The sequence below is a fragment of the Capricornis sumatraensis genome, chromosome 17 (genome assembly GCF_032405125.1).
Source record: "Capricornis sumatraensis isolate serow.1 chromosome 17, serow.2, whole genome shotgun sequence".
Taxonomy (NCBI): Eukaryota; Metazoa; Chordata; class Mammalia; order Artiodactyla; family Bovidae; genus Capricornis; species Capricornis sumatraensis.
Genome location: NC_091085.1, coordinates 61,367,106 through 61,386,957, shown reverse-complemented (window position 1 = coordinate 61,386,957; position 19,852 = coordinate 61,367,106). Strand labels below are relative to the sequence as shown.

Here is a 19,852-nt window from a genome sequence, read left to right as displayed (position 1 = left end):
ACCACTTTTGGGCCCCGAGGGGAACACCGGTTTTGAGACTGGATGCCCAGGTGGCACAATGATCTCGATATTTCGGGCTGGGAATTCGTGCATTTTGTGTGCCTTGAGAGACAAAATTAATTTCTCTGGCGGGAGGGAAACGGCTTTGCAAACTGTAAAGCGCTGCAGGAAAAAAGCAGTTAAATGAAAAGGGCAGGATCCAAAAGAGCAGATGCGTTCGCTGAGTGTAACTGCACTTTCAAACCCAGCTAAGACGACACGCAGCCCCCGGAGGTGGCACATTTTGGAGGGATCTCCTGGAGAGAGATTATTTGGGGAGACTGAGAAGCCGAGGGAAATTGACCAAAGTTTTCAGGGGTATCTGCAGAAGTGGGGACCCGACCGCAAAGCCAGCGGGTGCAAACTCGCCCTTCTCTTCCGGCCTCGAGCTCCGACGCGCGAAACCTGCAAATTCTCCTTTATCTGCTGCACACGCTCGCTCATCTTCGCTCGGGCCGGAATCAGGGTAAACCGTTCCGATGATTATATAACTTCGCGAGTTCAAGAAAGATAATCCAGAGAGAGATGATGAAATTTTTTTGAGGGTAGATTAAAAAGAATTTTTTTCCCCAAATGTAAGTTACAGAGTGCACAAAAATGTGCATACAAATACCCATATTTCCACCACTCAGAAAGAATAACCTAACATTTTTATTTATCTGGGAGAGGACTTTTTAAATTAACCATCAAATGTATCTTTCCCTCCCCACTAAATTATAGCAAATTTGAAGCCAAAAAGAGTCAACCTATTTCACTGTTCACCTCTACCACAGATTTATCTTAAGGGGAAATTCCAGGACACCCAAATTCCCTCCGTGGGCTTTTCACATGGCCAGGTCTGCAAACACTTGGCCGCAGTGAACAGTGTCCTGCGGAACCCGCAACCCTCGAGTGCACAGCTGCATTTTCTCCCCCATCCCCAACTCCCGCGTTCAACTTTGCAACTCACGCTCCCGCCAGGGGGCCTATTTGCTCGGCCCGTTTGGCGGAAGGATTCCGCGCGCGAGCGCATTTACGCTCAACCGTCTCCTTCCCATTCCCGCGTTCTGGCCCCGCCTCCTTCAATCTCCCTGGCCCCGCCCCCTCCCGGGTGCCCTATGGCCCACAAAGAAGTCCCGGCCGGGCCGCTGCACTCCCCCGCGCGCATTCGTGCGCCGCCCGAGGCTGGCTAAGGAGTCGGCGGCCATTTTGTTCTTCTCGTGGTTCCAGTGGGGAGAGAAGGAGGAAGCAGGGAGCGGGGCGGTTGGGGGGAACCCACCGCGGCTTCTGCCACCGCCGCCACCACCATCTCTGTGCCCGTGGCGTGGGAAAGGAGGTGTGAATCCCGGGCGCGAGCCGGCGGCGGCGCCGCTGCGGGAAGGTCGGCGGTGGGAAGGCGATGGCGGATATAGATAAACTCAACATCGACAGCATCATCCAACGGCTGCTGGAAGGTGAAGGGGGCGGCGCGCGGCTCCGGAGACTCGCGGGGGAGGGGGATTTGGGAGGCCTGTTGGGCTGGCTGCGCCGAGACGAGTGAGCCCCGCGAGTTCGCCCGCGGGCCGGGGACTGCCGCGGGAGGGAGGTTGCCCGGCGTTCCGCGCTTGGCCCGACCTGCGGACCCTCCTGGCTCCGCTCATTCATTGCTTGAGGGTGCAGCCTTTCTCCTGGCCGTGAAATTTGAAAACTCCGCTCCCCACCCCCACGTTTCCGGTACGTACCCCCGTGCGCCCGGCACTCCGGACCAATCTTTGGAGAATATTGGGGGCCCCAGTCCAACCTACTGGACTGCTCGTTCCGAACTTCGTGGTTCTCAATCTTTTGGAAAGCAATAAGATGCGGATATGGATTTTACCAAGCTTGAGGGCTTCTTTCCTAGCCTGCTTATTTTTATTTTTTTGTGAGGCTTGGGGTTGGGGGCCCAGTTACTTGTTACTCGGTAACGAACGTTCATTCTCAGGGAGATGTTGGAACCTGTCTTCTCCTACCCTCCCAGATATTCTTTTTAAGTTGTCTTTATCCCGGGGAAGTCTCCGCGCTCTTTTCTGAACATGCCTCTGAATCGTGAAACCGGCAGTGATGACAGTTTCGTTAGGATCTTTCCAATGTACCAAGCTCTGTTAAGCGCTTTGCGTTCACTGACTGCATTTTGCTGTCTTTTAGTCGCATCCGATTTTGCGATCCTGTGGACTTAAGCGTGCCAGGTTTCCCTGTCCTTCACCATCTCCCGGAGCTTGCTTAAACTCATGTCCGTTGAGTCAGTGATACCATCCAACCCAACCATCTCGTCCTCTGTCGTCCGCTTCTCCTGCTTTCAATCTTTCCCAGCATCAGGGTCTTTTCTAATGAGTTGTCTCCAGTACTTTGCGTGTGTCGCATAAATCATATTAGCCATGCTTCTAAAGCGCTTATTGTGTGTAAGGCATTTTTTGGAGCTCTTTACACAGATTTCATGTAATACACGAGGTAGATGCCCTTTTTTTCCTGACTAAGACCCAGAGAAGTGTAGTCACTTAACCAGTTAGTGACAGTCAAGTTTCAAACCCAGGCAGCCAGGAGTTCAACGTCATTCAAGTCACCCTATGTGTGAAGGAAGGTGTCCAGTGGTTCAGCAAAGGTTAAAATAAATCTTTAATTTTGACTGACCTAAAACTCCTGAGGTGTCTTGCGATTGATTTCTGTTGATGTGGGATGGGAGAGGGATGAAGTTCGGATTTTGAGGAGAGACGCTGAAATAAAATCACCCACCACCCCTGAATTCTAGAGCACATCTATTAATAATAACGTCTAATTCCTAACTTTGAAAGAATTCAGATCCTTTTCTTGAGTGTTGGATAATGTAGATTTGGCTGAGTTTTAACTGCATTTTTGCCTTTATATTCTAAAATATTGTTGGACTGTAAATGCTCAGAGATGGAGTCGAGCGTAAACAGTTGGACAGCTCTGATGTTAGAATTTACAGATCTTTTAAGTCATGAGAATGAAACTTCATCTTTTCTTAATCTCTGTTAAGGTTTTTTCCTTTTATAGTGTCTCAAAAGAAAAACTTGTTAAATGAGCCCCTGAAATGTCACTGCCATTTGTGGGTGAAAACCTTGTTGTTCATTCAGTATCTGCCGTTTATTAGAAGAATCACACTTTTAATATTAGTTAATATAGTTCTTTGGTTTATGTGAGACAGCAGTGGGTCAGAAACGGATTAAAACAATTTGCTGCAGGAAAAGAACTTAAATTTTTTTCATTCAAAACTTGTAAAGTCTGCATGTCTATGCAGGGACATGTGTGGCTTTATTTCTTTGAGAAAGCTGGAAAAAATGGAAGCTGTGGATTAGAAACAGAATTTTAAGATTAGTTAGGTCTTAATTGTGGGGTTGCCCATAACTTTTATATTCATATAACATCTTGTTAATTTTAATCTTATTTTTTAAATTGTGCTAAGGAATTTGCGTTGATTAACCTGGATCATTTACAGTGAGATCAGTCATTATTTCTTAATAGTTTCTATACATGTTATGTTGCGCTGGAAAACCAGGTTTTTTTAACATTTCATTTGTTTTTCATTGAAATTAGTAAAGCAGTGCATTTTCAGTCCTCGGGAATAAACTAGCTGCTCAACATTCTTAACGTTTTTTTTTTTTTCTGAAAATGATCTATTGAAGATATATATGTATATCTTTCCAGATGTTAAGTTTTGTGATTTTTTTTTTTTTCTTTTAATGCCTCACAAAGTTTTTCCTCTAAAAATTTTCATTAAGATTTAAGTATATCTGAAGATGGAGGGGATGTGAGTTTTATGACCTTTTTAGAATTTTTTACATTTTCAGAATTGTCTAAGGTGGAGGACTATACAAGCTAGTTGAGAAGTAGCTCAGTGATAGTACTAAAAAGACCTTTCAAAAGTGAAGTCTTATCTAATGAAACATCTTGCTTTAGGTTTTAGTCACTACAGCTTTGCAGTTATTTGCTACTCAAAACTTTCAGATTTTCTTTAAGGAGGCAACATTCTGCCACCCACCCTGGAAGGTCTGCCTTGCAAGTGATAAAACCTTGAGATTGTCACTCTTGTGTGTTATTGATGTTCACTTGCTTAAATACATGGTAAAACTTTGGATTTAGAGAATAAACCAGCTGCTGATTTGTCTGGTAGTCCTACTGTGTTGGAGAAAAGTGAGATTAGAGTCAGATTAGCTTTGTAAGTGATCTCATACGGAGAATGATTGATGGCTAGTGATTTTCTTGCAAAGCAGACAGTTGTAATTTCACGTCCTGCTTTGAGAGAAGCATCTCACCTCTGAAAATGGTGGTTGTCAAACTGCAGGACTGTGTCAGGCTCTGCACAATTGCTTGATTTGCATTAGTGATTTAAATGTGACTTCTGTCCTGGCCCTACGAATTTAATCCTCTAATTTGTAAAAGTAATCCCTGTGTTTAGTTTTTTGATGTGAAATGAAACATGTTTGTATTGTAATGTTTAAAAAAAAAAGACAGTGGTCCCTGGTTCTGAAGATAATAAAGGACAAGCATAATGACACAAGAAAAAAATTCTTAAAATGCTGACCAAGGAAAACAAAAATAATCTTTCTTAATGAGTTTACACATCAGATCATTTTAACAATTAGACGCCTTTCTTGGGATTAATGATCATAGGGCATTTTGTTGATAAAGACAGTAATCGTAAAGTTGTGTGTTACTAATACCCTTAACTTCCAAGAAGCCTGTATTGTGAGGACCTCCCTCTCCCCTCCCACATGTCAACTGTATGCTGCATTCTGTCCTACAAGTAAGAAGAGAGAGGTCTTAGAGCTGTGATCTGCAGCTTGCACCAGTCCTAAACTGCAGCTGGGGAAGGGCTGCTCTCTGTGCCCACTGCTCTAACAGGATGGGGTGTGTCACTCTGTGATGCTTGAGGGAACGTAAACTGCGGGAGCAGGCAGGCTTTCCTCCTCCAAGCTGGGGGAATGGATGCCAGGCTGCACCCTGCATTAATGGCACATCCACCGTAGAGGTTGGTGAGATTGTTCTGTATCTGTGAAGCTGCAGGCATGTGCCATTGCCATTCAGTCTGCCTGAGTAGGTGAGGGTTACTGATCTTGAAGCAGGGAGATGATATGCAGACTTGGTCACTTCACTCAATTTACTCTCAAGGGTGTTAGTAGACCTTGAACACTGGAATGTGAAGGAGATAATATCCTGATACGAATCGCTGTGTAAATGAGGAAACTGAAAAGTCTTAATTCAAGAACAATGTACAGAATTCTGGGGCAAATTTTGTATGTTAGGATCAGACTACTGTATCCAAAGCATGTAAGAATAGATGATTTACTTAATGGTCTTGATGTTTTATCTGCTGTCTCCAATTTCACTGCCCCCGACCCTCGGCTTACTGGCATCCCTCATCTAGAGGAGATTGTCTGTTACTGATATTAAGGCTTATGAAAATGCCACTCAGTACAAATGTAGGGTCAGATGTCAAGTCTAATCAAGCATAGGTGGTTAGACTGTAGAGAGTTAGATTTTTCAATGAATTGTCTTCACTCTAGGTGTAGAAAACTCCAGGTTCTTCATTGAGAGCAATAGACAGTGTTTTGCAGCTACATCCTGATTGTATATATGCCTTGAGAAAATTGATGTCACCTCTAAATGCCCAAAGTATCACACCAGCAGTTAGCAAAGTCAAGGTGGGGAGAGGGCGGCTTAGAAATTAAAATGGCCAAAAAGTGGATGTCTTCCTGCTGGTGACTTTGCAGTGAAACTGAATGGTTCTTGATTAACTTTTTTGTGGCTTACAGTTTTTGTAGGAAAGACCTCAGTTGTTTGTGGGAAAGTTTTGATGTTAGATACTCAGTGTTTTTTGTTTATTTTGGTTTGAGATTTTATTTTCCTAAATTTGTCAAATGATGTGAGGTTATTGATTGTCACTAGAATAAATATGATGTGGCATATTGTTAAGATTACCACCTTTTAATAGGATTTTCTTATTAGCAAAATCTCTGTTGACTTATTTTTATACTGGTTGTGCCAATTTTAGATTTTAAAACTTGACTATAATTGAGCTGAGGCTTTTTGGTGGGTATGCTATTCCTTTTCTATGACCTTCTTTCAACAGTTAAGGGGCAAGAGGAATACATGCTTATCCCTCATAAGTAATCCCAAAGTTGTTGTTGCTAAGTCACTTCAGTCGTGTCCGACTCTGTGCGACCCCATAGACGGCAGCCCATCAGGCTCCCCAGTCCCTGGGATTCTCCAGGCAAGAACACTGGAGTGGGTTGCCATTTCCTTCTCCAATCCCAAAGTAATCTTAAGTTATTTCAAGTTTCTTTCAGTTTGTTTAGTATAAAATTGCATAGGAGTTTTTATCATGTGCTCATGTGAGTGATTTGCCAGATAAATAAATGATGATATAAGGTAGAACAGAACAGTCTTTGCTGGTAACAGCCCTAATGCAGTTTTCTGAATCTGCCGTTTTAGCCAGATAAAAGCTTTTACTCAAAAGTTGACATTTGGGAATTCCCTGGCCATCCACTAGTTAGGACTCCAAGCTGTCTCTGTCGAGGGCAATCCCTGGTCAGGAAACTAAGATCCTGCAAGCCTTGAAGTGCTGCAAAAAAAAAAAAAAAAAGCAGTCACATGCCTAAGACCTAAGGACCATTTTAATGTACCAATCACTAATCTATATATGTCCGCTGTGCCTGCTGATCTTATTTCCTTACAATGTCTAGCACCTGGACTTCCTAGAAACATTCTGCCTGGAAAATGAAATTCTTTTGGAATATTTTGGATCTCATTGGCAATTGCTGAAATAACTTCATACGTGCAGTTTGAACTGCTACTTAGGAAGATATCATTAGGAGACAACTCATGAGCTTCCCACCTTGGGGCTCTCTTGTTTACGTCTCTTCCATCCTCCACAGCACAGTGAGGGTTGAAGTGGGCAGTGTTGCTGCTGCTGCTGCTTAATCACTGAGTCCTAGCTGACTATTTGTGACCCCGTAGACTGTAGCCTGCCAGGCTTCTCAGTCCATGGGATTTACCAGGCAAGGGTACTGGAATGGATGGCCATTTCCTTCTCCAGGGGATCTTCCCAATCCAGGGGTCGAACCCAAGTCTCCTGTGTCTCCTTTTTGGCATGTGTATTCTTTACCGCTGAGCCACCTGGGCAGCCCTGAAGTACAGAGTGACTGATGTTTATTGAGCAGCACTGTACGGTTTGCATTTTTTCTTCGTAGCTAATAGCGATAAAATAGATATGCAAGCCTTTGTCTTTTTAATGGTGTTGAAGATGTTGTCCCTAAGATAAACTTCTAGTTTTACAATTTTTATAGAGGGGTAGTTGTCGGTGCAGAATGTATAATAATCTGCAGTTACCTAGTTTGTCTTATCTTCTGAATCCTGTACTAGAATGTAAACCTCTCAAGAAAAGGGACAAAGTTCTTGTCTCGCCTGTTGCCAGAAGAGGATGCCCAGCATTTATCACTGGTTGTGGCAGGTAGTAGGGGCCCAGCAGCTATTTTGTTGAATATTTGCGTAAAGCATGGTAAAAATGAATATTGATAGTCTTAACAAGTAGATTGCATTAATTTTTAATGCTTCCTGTTTGTAAGGATGCCTTATGATTTTTATACTCATCAAATTTTTCTTAAGCACCAGTGACTGTATAGAGGTTTAATAGTTTGTTCTATAAAATTTCTTTTGGTTTAGAAGTATAATGAAAACAAATTCTTTCCTTTTTTTTTTTTTTTAACTTTTTCGTCTTTGTTATTGCTTATGAACTTACGAAATGGCAAAAAACAGTTGTGTGCTGTTTACTTGCTTTCATTTGTTTTCTTACTAAGTTTCTAAGTTAATGCCATATATTTTAAACATATTTTCAAGACGAAAAACAAATTCTTAAATGGGAGAGTGGTCTGGTGGAAGCACCACTTCAGAGCTAGAGTCAGCTGGGGCCTGGTGTCCTCCTTACAGGCTCTATGATCTTGGACCAAGTCACTGAGCCTCTTCCAGCCTGTAACACAGAGAAGTGACAGTGTCTGACTTCATGGGATTGTTGTATTGAATGGCACTGTAAATAAAGCCTCTTAGTGCAGCAACCCAGCACATGGGAAGTGCTCCCTAGGTGTTAGCTACAACTAGTACATGATTCTGTATGGTGGACCCTGAAAATAGTGAAGTAGATTGCTTATCCTGTCAGCTAATAGACCATCTCTAAGAAATGCCTGCTGTGTTCACCTAGACTGCCAAAACCCATTTTGAAATCTTTATTTTCTGTTAGATAAATTTTAAAGAGTAATCCTAAGTTTTCACAACTAGAAAAATACTATAGTAAAGCCTATAAGAATGATACTGTTGCTTTGTAATTTGAAAACACAGGTTTTTGTTCTTTTTTTTTTTGGCTAATCAGTGTATAGTCTGGGGTGCATGCTAATTGTAATGCCACAAATGAACAGATTTATTCAGATTTTCATTCATGCAACAGATTTTGAGTACCTACCACGTTGGCTATGGGCATGTACACTGCAGGGCTAGTGCTGTGGTCCTGAGGTTTACATTCTACCAGGATGAATAGATAGAGGTGCACTGGCAATTATAATACAGAGTGTGTGCTGGATGGTGTTGGGAGAGCATTTCAGAAAGCATAAAGCCGGCTTGTTAAGGGGAGAGACGATCGCTAAGAGGGGTTTTCCAGTGTGAGGTGATATCTAAGCAGTCTCGGAAGATGAGCAGGTATTTGCCAATTAGTAGGTGGTTTTGATGGAGTTTCTGTTTATATAGTTTTATTTCTTGAGCTAATTGTTGGGAATTTAAGAAGCTTTGTGACTGTGTTTTTAATGAGCACTGTTCAGACATAAACTGAATCCTGATTTGTTCTGGAAAAACTATTTAATCCTCAGTCCACATTAGGGACACTTTTTAAATTGTTAGTGTTGCATGGAGCTCTGCCAGGTACTGTGTGATGACTTAGAGGGGTGGGATGAAGATGGTAGGGTGGGAGGAGATAAGTGTATACCTATTGCTGAGTCGCAGTATTATACAGCAGAAATTAGCACAACATTGTAAGGCAGTTATCCAATTAAAAATAAATTTAAAAAAATTGTTAGTATTGTTCTTTACTAATCTCTGTGCTCTGATACTTCAGGGACAGTCATATTAAGAAAACTGAAATTATCATGAACTATATCTAAAGGTTGTAGTTGGAAGTCTCCAAACCAGTAAAATGTGTATTAGCAGCACCGATTTAATCTGATAGCATTCATATTAAAAGTATGGCTTGTGTTCCCTATAGGTATAAGTCTTCTAAAAGACTTAGAGTGGGCTGTTCCCTTACAAGTGTGGGCCTCTGCTGAAAAAGGTTCCCTTTGAAACCAGAAGTGTTTAAGAGTCCCCTAGCCAAAAATAAAGTTTCCTGTTGGGCAGTATGCCCAACCTTCTGGCTGACTTGTGGTGAAATCACTAATGATTGGGGTTTTCTGGCCAATAAAGCAACGATCCCACGATCTTTCCACTGGGAGGGTTTCTTGAGTTCTCTCCTATGTGTGTGTCTGAAAGAAAAAATTACTTTGGTTCTGGAAAAAAGTCGGTTTTGTTTCACAAACAACCCAGTTGCTGTTGTATTGTGTATGTGTCCATTTAGGGTAGTCCCTCAAAGATTATTCTTACTATGCTTTCCCCTTAGTCGATTCTCGTTTCTTAATATTTGATCAGCATGAGACTGGTGATCACTTAGTTCAGTTACATGTTTTGGAGTCCAAAGAGGTGGTTTGCTCAAGACTATAAAACCAATACAGAAACTTGGTTTCTAGTTGCCAGTCCAGTGCACTCAACATTTTCTTTTCGCTGTACCCTCTAAGAGTTTAACTCTTTCCCCTTGTCATGCTTCCTTATTTACTGTCTTTCATTGAAAAAAATAACACCCTTCCATTTCTGCTCAGCTTCTTTCCTCAGAGAATTTCATTTCGGGCTATTCAGGCTGAAAGAGGGCTTCCCCTAAGACAGTATTTTTCAAATTTGGGCACAGCCCTTTTTAATAGAAAAAAAAAATTCTCAGCAGATAACAGGATTTTTTTAACTTGCAATTTTTATTACTCTGTAATGTTACTTAGATATTTACAGAACAAAGCTAGATAAAAACCAGTTAACCATATTGCTCTTGTTTAGCATTAGGCTAGATGATTTTGAATTTGAATATAAAGCCTTCAAAACTGATAAAGTTTAAATTAACAACATTGATTTAATCTGCTTATCATTTTATATTGGGTTTAATGGTAGAAAGATGTAGGCTTAGTTCTGTACTTATTCTGGTTCTGTGTTTTTGCTTCAGTTCTAGTTCAGAGAATGCCTCCTTTCATGAATCCTTTGTACAAAACAAGTGTTAAAATTTTGATTGCAATCTGATGGTAATCAGTCCCCGTATTTAACCAGACCCTGGCACTTCATAAGGGGCTTCCCTGGTGCCTCCCTGGTGACTGAGATGGTAAAGAATCTACCTGCGATACAGGAGACCCAGGTTTGATGCCTGGGTCGGGAAGATCCCCTGGAGAAGGAAGGGCATGGCAACCCACTCCAGTATTCTTGCCTGGAGAATCCCATGGACAGAGGAGGGCTGCAGTCTGTGGGGTTGCTAAGAGTCAGACACGACTTAGAGACTGAGCAGCAGGAGCAGCCACTTCATAACTGTAAGATTAAGGTAAATTTAGTAATGCAGTGCTCCTTGTTATTTATTACCCTGGAAAAGGAAATGGCAGCCCACTCAAGTATTCTGGAAAATCCCATGGACAGAGGAAGGAGCCTGGCAGGCTGCCGGCCATGGGCTTGCACGAGGTTTGGGCACGACTTGACATTAACAACAGGCAGTGCAGTGCTGTTTGTTATATGCTTAATAACTGTCTAATCTGTTGCAACTAGAGTCAAAACAGAATTTCATTTCTTACTGCTACCTACCTGCTGATAAATGAATTATTATAAGGCCAGAGGAAATCTTGTGCTTCACTTTGATAGTGAGTAGAACTCGAGTCTTCTGATGTGATGTGTGCTGTGCCCTGATTTCTTCCTCCTTTTTATCAAGTTTTACCTGATCCAGTTCTAGGAAACTTTTCTCACAGCAAACGCTGACATCCTTTGCCCTGTATAGACATGAGTGTATTCACAAATTCAGGCCTAGGAAGTTGCATAGCAAAATACCCACAACAAGCATACATGGTGTTTTAATGAAAAACAGCACAGTAAATTTTTTTCACAAGATAGATCTTGAATCATGGAGAGAGACCTGTGGTTCTCTGAAAAACACTGATTGAGAGGGAGAGATCCTGAGCATTTCCAATCTCGTATTTTAAAACAAGGACTTGTTAGAACTGACTGAGTAACATGACAGTCTCTAAGACCTCCTGCTCTACAAATACTAATTCATTTATAAGGCTGGAGAAGAGAAGATGATGGGAAGCAAAAAGAGCTGATCTGGTGAGTGGGCTGCAGGTGAACAAGGCCAGTTGTTACAAGTGTCCTGAAGATTACGCCTAAAAGCCTATGTTCTTGTCTCCTCTTTATTTAAAGCTTGTGCCTTTTCATATGTTTAATTTTTATATGAAATCTTACTTTGACTTCACTTGACTAAATTGGGGTTTTTCTCCCCCTACAGTGAGAGGGTCCAAGCCTGGTAAGAATGTCCAGCTACAGGAGAATGAAATCAGAGGACTGTGCTTAAAGTCCCGAGAGATCTTTCTCAGTCAGCCTATCCTGCTAGAACTTGAAGCACCACTCAAGATATGTGGTAAGTTTCGGTGCACTGTTTCCTTTGGTTATGTGATTAATTGACTGAGTCAAAGGTATATATAGATGGTGTATAGATGATATTATGTTAGCCAGTAGAATCATGTACTATTTATGAATAACCTAGAATTACATTATATAAGTAGCTTTAGAATAAATACCTCTAATGGACCGAGTTTACTTAGATGTGCTTCAAAATTTCTTAAACTTATTTTGCTAAAGAAATACAGACATTGCAGAAGAAAGGAACGGAAACAGAATGGAGAGCTAGGAAAAGGCCTGAACCTATATATAAGCTTAAAGCAAAGAAACATTCTCTGGCAGTATCTAGCAGGGAGACATTGAAAGCCAGATGTGTTGGTGGGTGTAGTGTGTGTGTGTGTGTGTGTACCTTTGTTCACGTGGGGTCAGGGCTTGTTAAGAGTGCATCACTTCTGCTGGCACAGTCCCTAGAGACAGAGCTGTTGGACATCTGATACTGATCAGCCAGCCTGAAAGGGAAACCGTGTTATTTGGCACGAAGGCCTGCCTAACCATTAATAATCCACTCTGCAAAATAAATTATTAATTACTTGAGTTTTGTGTGTGATTCTGATACACACTTAAATTTTCACTAAGCTCTGTTGGACTAAATAAATACTACACAACAGTGGAAATTAGTTATGTGGGTGGTTTGAACTATACAAATGAAGACACTGTATAATAAAATTCTTGCTTCTAGGTGATATCCATGGGCAATACTATGATTTGCTTCGACTTTTTGAGTATGGTGGTTTCCCGCCAGAAAGCAATTACCTGTTTCTTGGGGACTATGTGGACAGGGGAAAACAATCACTGGAGACTATCTGCCTCTTGTTGGCTTACAAAATCAAATATCCCGAGAATTTTTTTCTTCTCAGAGGAAACCACGAATGTGCCAGCATCAATAGAATTTATGGATTTTATGATGAATGTAAGTACTTTCTACAGGAAGATTTACTTATGTTGAGATAGATGGTCATAAACTGAACATGTTTCTGTTAGGATTTGTGAGTTAAGATGTAGTGTTGCCATTTTTCATGCTTACTATTTCGTTGACTAGTTTTTGTCCTGGCTTCTTTCTTGTGTTAAAAAAATTAACATTCGTTACAGTATGATAATGCCCTGGATTCTTGTATGATGTGATGATTAGATTAGGAAATAGTGATAACAGTGGTGATTTCTTTTAAGGTAATTGTTGTGAATAGTTGCAGATAATTTAATTTTTAGTACAACTCTGAGAACCTGTCCAAATAGACAGCTTTGTTTTTGATAACTTTATTGAGATAAAATTTCGTCCATTGTAAGTGTACAGTTGAGTGAATTAAATTGATAGAATGACACAAGCATCACCACAGTCCTGTGTAAGCACTAAGCTACTTTCTGTCTCTCTAGGTTTGCCTTTTCTAGATGTTGCATATAAATGGAAACTTGGAATGTACAAATAACTTTTGTAATTTGTAATACAGTTCTTTTTCCTTTGGCACACCCACACCCAAGAAAAACAGTACTCACTATCTGAAATTGTGTGCTGAAAGGAGAAAACAGGGCAGCAAGGGGAAGCTAATTAAAAATATTTGAATAATTTATACATTGTTTGACCCATTTTGAAGGTGCACTTTGAGTTGATAATTGACAGGAACAAGATTCCTAAAGCCTTGAAAATAATCAGTTTCAGTGGAGTTTTTATTGATGGTGCTAGTTAAGTAATTATAAATTAAAGAATTTTTTTTAATCCTTATCTCCATCTTCCTTTTGTATTCATCATTTCTGTGAGTGGGAGTGGTTAAGGAATTTGAATTACTAGCACTTGCCAGTATAATTACAAGACTGGTTTTGTCTCTGTGGCCGTACCCTAGACTATAATCATAACCTATAGTCTCGCAAGGTGTGGTGTTACTCCGTGTCAGTTTCACTTGGATGTGTTCATCTAGTTTATTTGTTAGAAGTACACTGCTAGAAAGGTTACCTTCATAATAAACGTAGTCCTCGTACTCACAGCCTCTCCCTTGACTGTATGTATGTGTGTAGTCCAACACCCAGTTCATAAGATGAGGTGGGAGAAAACTGACTCTACTTCAGTAAAATTAAAAAAAAAAAGAATGAAGTGGGCGAGAAAGATATTTGATATTGACAACGAGTCAGAGAAGTGCTAGTAAGGCAGTCACTATTTAGGTAATGAAATGAGAGGCAGAGAATTTTATAACATTGTGTTTTAGGAATTCATTACAGGTACTACTATTTGGAACAGTTTCTGTTTTATATAGCGGTTAGCCAATATTCTGAGGTTTTATTTGATAAAGTTCAAATTCACACAATCTCTTTGTTGTGATATACTTCCTAGTGTGTTGGCTACATCACTTTTGGTTTCTTTTTTATTAGAAGCCTTAATCATTGAGAAGGTCAGCATTGAATAGTATCAATTTTGACTCTTTGTCTTCAAGACTCATGTAATGAATGACCTTGTACTGCAGCTTTCCCCTCTCCCATCAGGGAGGTATAGCTTGCCACCCGGTCTGTGGGCCTGAAAGTATCCTGACATAGGTGGCTTTCAGTGGATGGTTTTCCCTAAGTGTAGCAAGCACTCTGCTACCATTTCCCCCATTCCCCCTGCCCATGTTGTGACTGTGGTCCTGGAAAAGCTGAGGTATCTGTTGCTGGATAAAATGTGAATGTGTGTTACACTTTTCTGATGCCAGAGCTGTCTGGTCTGTGGTAATAGGAAACTGCATTAGGGGTTCTGGCTCAGAATCTGAGGATTTGGAAGCTTGAAGAGACCTTGGCAGTTATCCAGGAATCTTTCTGGAGCCAAATGCTCCTGGCGGTCTGAGGTGGCCTTAGCAGGGAAATGTACAGAGGGAAGAAAGCAGCAGCCCGGGACTAAGTTAATAAGATGCTCAGGCAACAGGAGGAAGAATCTTAATTTTTGATGAAGAAGCCGACAGAGTGAGTTGTGAGTTGTTTCTTGGTCGATTTTGGAAATGGAACCCACCTATGGTTTGAGAGTGGACAGAACAGACTATATTGCAGACAGAGTTGGTGCTATCAAATAATTGTTGAGGCTTAATGATAATCCTTAATCAGTATATCTGAAATTCTGTTTTCAGACTATTTTAAAATAGTGCATATGAAACTAAGTTGTTGCTTATAAATCATACATCTCTTAAATATTACATATGTCTAATTCTCTCTTTTTTAATAAAAGCATAGTTTTTGAATATTGCCTTGGAGGACTTATCTTGAGGGTATGTATCTGCAGAACACCAGTCTCTGTTTTAACCATCCCAAAATTTTCACAGGTAAAAGAAGATATAACATTAAACTATGGAAAACTTTCACAGACTGCTTTAACTGTTTACCGATAGCAGCCATCGTGGATGAGAAAATATTCTGCTGTCATGGAGGTATGTGGGCTGATTTTAATTCCATGTAGATTTGGATTCTTCTAAAGGGTATACACTTTGACATTGATGAATTAACATTCGGATGACTTCCTCTGTGAGGTGACTCTCCTGTACTGCTGTGTTAAACCAGGAGTCTACTCTGGCACATCCAGGATCATCCGGATACAAGTCCAAAGTATGCAGTTGATTTGTTACAAAGACTTCTAGGCTCTGTAACAGTTAGTCTTGAAACTAGAGTAGAAAGTATTTTCAAATATAAAATAAACAATGTGCTATACCATAGACCCTGTAGGATACTGAAAATGTGAATATACTTTCCCTTGGACTGTTTTTGATCTTTTCCTTTCAGAAATTTCTCTGACTTAGATGTTAAAAGTTATTTTGCTTGGGGATTGTACTTTATATGATGTAATTAAAATAGTAATGGCAAAGAGGATATCTTTTCATCTGTTTAAGAAGTTAGACAACCATCAAAAAGCCAACTCGACTATATTTTAATAAAACCACTATTCTTGCCCTCCTTAGATACTTATATACTGGTTTTGGTAGAGTTGGACATGTGATTTTTAAAGTCAGATTGAGAGCCAGTTACATCTGAGCTGGTTTGACTTTACAGTCCTTGGCCAGTGCACGTTTCCTAGAAAGCTTCATCACCTGAGTGTCTGCATCTTCTACGCCCGGTCACTGCAGTGGTCATTAGGGTGCTCTGAGTGTTGAAGTAACTTTCCTTGTCCTGTTCGGGCCCACACTGCCCCACAAATTAGTGCATGTAACAAGTTCCAGTGTCCCCCACCCCCCGCCCCTTTTTAACAAAAGCTAATAGGTAAGAAAAGATAACCAAAGAGTTCATGATTGAGTCTCTCTGAAGAGAAGGGGAAATATTAAAGTGCTGACTTCCCTTTTAAAATTGTGTTTTCTTCCATTTTGGTTTTTTTTCCCCTCATTTAATAGGTTTATCACCAGATCTTCAATCTATGGAGCAGATTCGGCGAATTATGCGACCAACTGATGTACCAGATCAAGGTCTTCTTTGTGATCTTTTGTGGTCTGACCCCGATAAAGATGTCTTAGGCTGGGGTGAAAATGACAGAGGAGTGTCCTTCACATTTGGTGCAGAAGTGGTTGCAAAATTTCTCCATAAGCATGATTTGGATCTTATATGTAGAGCCCATCAGGTATTGATTTTGAATTTTACATGTACACTTAAGAGCATGTGTGTGAGCACAGATTCTCCTTGTTGATTTTGGTGGGTAGGTATTGCTTATTTATACAAAATGTCTCTGGAAATGACCTACAGGATATCAGGCTCAATGGGAAACTGAAGAGTGGTTTTACTCACCTAAAGTTTGCACCCGTTCACATTGAAAACATTTTCTCTCCAAGGTGGTTGAAGATGGATATGAATTTTTTGCAAAGAGGCAGTTGGTCACTCTGTTTTCTGCGCCCAATTATTGTGGAGAGTTTGACAATGCAGGTGCCATGATGAGTGTGGACGAAACACTAATGTGTTCTTTTCAGGTAGAGGATGTTTTCAGCATTGTTTCCTTTTATTATGTCTGCATTTTATTGATTTTTTAAAAGTGCTAATTTCTGCCTATATTCATTTATGTGGAATAGACTGAAAAATGATTATTTTCCCTTAATTGGTGTTTGTCCTAGTTTAGTAATGAGTGAATTCCTTTTAAAAGAATGAAATGATCATAGAACTTTTGCCCCAAGTATTGAATTTAACTTTTTTCATATTATTTGAATACATTAAAATCATGAGACATTAAGTCTAAAGCTACAGTGTTCCGCTGAAATTAAACCACATGAAAGTAGCCCTCGCTGCCGTGCACCAGGTGTGCCACGTGATGACTCAGTTCTCCCTTCCATGTCTCTGTTTCTAAAAAACCTCTAGTGATTGACCGTGACATCATTTGGCCGTCACTTGGCACAAAAGAATCATTTACACATAAAGTCTGCAATTTTTTTCTCATTCAGTTACTATGATTAAACTTATACAACTTCAGGCTTACGCAATCATAAACAAAAACACAGCCACTGAAGTCAAGTCATCAGTTAACTGAACTAAAACAAGTGTTTTTGACTTTTTTTATTTTTAAATTATCAGGTCTTGCAACCCCCAGAGATTATGACATGATCCCCTAGGGGTTTGAGAAACACTGTTCTAAAGAACTTTATCCCCTGGGTCAGAAGGGATACCTAAAGATGTGACTTCAAAAAACTGTCATTTTATCCAGAGGCGAAACAGTTTGTCCAGATCATATATCATAGCGGTTTATAAGAGTATTTATTACCAAAATGTTTGTCAGCTTGGTTTGTGTTAATATGCCAGTGGAGCTTTCAGAGTTGTTGGGTCAATTTTAAACAAACTTTCTGAACAAAAGATTTGAGTGAAATGTAAGACTTGAGGTTAAGTGTATTTCCTAAAATACACTGTCTTGAATCTTTGCAGATTTTAAAGCCTGCAGAGAAAAAGAAGCCGAATGCCACAAGACCCGTCACACCTCCAAGGGGTATGATCACAAAGCAAGCAAAGAAATAGATGTCATTTTGATACTGCCTAGTTGGGACTTGTAACATATAGTACATAACCTTCATTTTTAAAACTGTAATGTGTATTGGTCAGCTTGCTCAAATAGTGTTTGTGGGGCTCCCCTTTCCATTTTTGATTTAATGAGTGGTATTTGCTGGTTATAACAGCAAATGAAAGATTCTCCACTCCCAAGGAAAAATGTTTTGTTTAGTTCGCTGTTCCTTTTACAGACATTAATGGTGTTAAAGCTGTACACTCAGGACAGTGTCCCCTGTCTAAGGGGTGAGTGTACAACTGATCTTTTTTTAATTCAGTACAGCCCATAAATAATGTAAATGCTCATTTTCTTTAGACTATAAAGAGAGCCCTAGGGTGCTCAATCTGTACATGTTATTGTCATAAAATGCATACTGTTGGATACAAACCACTGTGAACTTTTTTGTTTCAAAGGGATTGCTTTTTTTTTTTCATTGTCTTATGTACAAACTAGTTTTTATAGCTATCAACATTAGGAGTAACTTTCAACTTTGCCAGCATCACTGGTATGTATATTTAATTAAAGCACACTTTCCCCTACGGTATACTTAAAATGACGATTAAAGCCATTATTTTAAATGTTTGTGACTTTTTTCCTGAAGCCAAAGTTTCTGTTGAAATATATATTGACACTCCCCTAAGTAAGTACAAGGTGGCATGGTTGTGTACACCTGTCACCTTTATGGGGATTCAAAAACAGGTTTTTGAGTTTGAATAGCAGTTAGTAACATAGTCCTGTTTAAGCTATTAATAATTAAAGTTAATTACATTTTGTATGATTTCCATATAGTCTATTCATTAAGTAATCTTTTTACAGTTACATCAGGCCTGAACCCGTCCATTCAGAAAGCTTCAAATTATAGAAACAATACTGTTCTATACGAGTGACCGATTATGCATTCTTTGGCCTACATTCTTTATTCTGCGATGAAGTTGAGGCTTATAAGTCAAAACAAAGAAACTAACTTACTATCCACCAGTTTATACAGAACTCACAGTATATGACTTTTTTAAACTAAGATCTGTTAAAAAGAAATGTTTCAACAGATGACCGTGTACAATACCATGTGGTGAAAATTAATTCAGACTTATTAAATGATGAACTTGTTAAATCCTCTCAGTGTCAATTTATCAGCACAATACACACAGGAGAACTGTTGATAGCATATTGAATAGATTTTAATGAATAAATTGCTCTGGAAACCACACAGTTTCAATTTGGATTTGTCTTCCTTCAAATAGTCTGTTTTCCAAAGATGGATTGTAATATGGATGCTCATTCTTCAAATTCTTATTGGATATAACTACGTTTCTGAAGTAGAGAGATGAGATTGAACTATTTAGGGAGGTGTGGGACTTGGTGAGTTGTGTGACATCATCTGTATCCATATTTTTTGTCTGGGTTTATTTGAACTTGGCAATAAAATTTAAGAGCTACTTTTTGAATTATTCTAAGTCAACCACCAGTGTTTTTATACACAAACCTTTGCTCTTTTCTCTCTTCCCTAATTCATATGAAACACAATGTTATGTCCTACATTTTTCACAAGTGTGTTGAATGCATATTCATTTCTCTGGTACATTAAAAGTGGATGGAGAGTGTGTCATTTGAAAAGCACATTCTTCTATCAAAAACTGGTTGTCTCTTAGGGAGCTGGAAGAGGACCACCTAGTGGGGATTGTTTGAACCAGCATTTGCTTGTGGGAGAAAAGAGCATAGTTTGTACTGCAAGCCCTGGCCCTGGGGCATTGGCCGTGTCTGTGCCCCCAGTGTGCTCCTGGGTGACCTCGTGACATCTAGCTGCTTCTCGCTCCTTCCTGCTCTACATTTGTGACAAATTCAGAGTTTCTTATTCTACTTACGATATTCTCCCAGGTCTCTAATGGAAGAAGAAGATGAACAACAAGTTGTATCAGTTTCATAAATCTTTAATCTGTGCCTTGGACATTATCAATTTTATCACTTCCAGGATTTCAAAATCCTATAGGATTGTAGAATTGAGCCATTTGTAACCCATTGGGCTTGGGTTATAAAGTGTGGAGTATAGTTCCTAGCTCAAAATTCTTCTGAAAAGAA

General features: G+C 39.9%; 1 protein-coding gene across 1 annotated transcript; it reads left to right on the top strand.

Moving 5' to 3' along the window:
• The first annotated feature begins 1,222 nt into the window (after nucleotides 1-1,222).
• Nucleotides 1,223-19,184, top strand: PPP1CC (protein phosphatase 1 catalytic subunit gamma). The gene is made up of 8 exons (XM_068989711.1): nucleotides 1,223-1,472; nucleotides 11,648-11,779; nucleotides 12,500-12,730; nucleotides 15,096-15,200; nucleotides 16,152-16,375; nucleotides 16,584-16,718; nucleotides 17,659-17,719; nucleotides 18,593-19,184. Exons 1-8 carry the CDS (start codon nucleotides 1,418-1,420, stop codon nucleotides 18,661-18,663), a joined length of 1,014 nt encoding a protein of 337 aa, XP_068845812.1. The 5' UTR covers nucleotides 1,223-1,417; the 3' UTR covers nucleotides 18,664-19,184.
• Nucleotides 19,185-19,852: the final 668 nt, after the last annotated feature.

Coding starts and splice junctions, on each gene's coding strand:
- PPP1CC (XM_068989711.1), top strand. CDS start 1,418: ATGGCGGATATAGATAAACTCAACATCGACAGCATCATCCAACGGCTG. Junction 12,731..15,095: donor TTATGGATTTTATGATGAAT/GTAAGTACTTTC, acceptor AAATTTTCACAG/GTAAAAGAAGATATAACATT. Junction 16,719..17,658: donor CACTAATGTGTTCTTTTCAG/GTAGAGGATGTT, acceptor GAATCTTTGCAG/ATTTTAAAGCCTGCAGAGAA.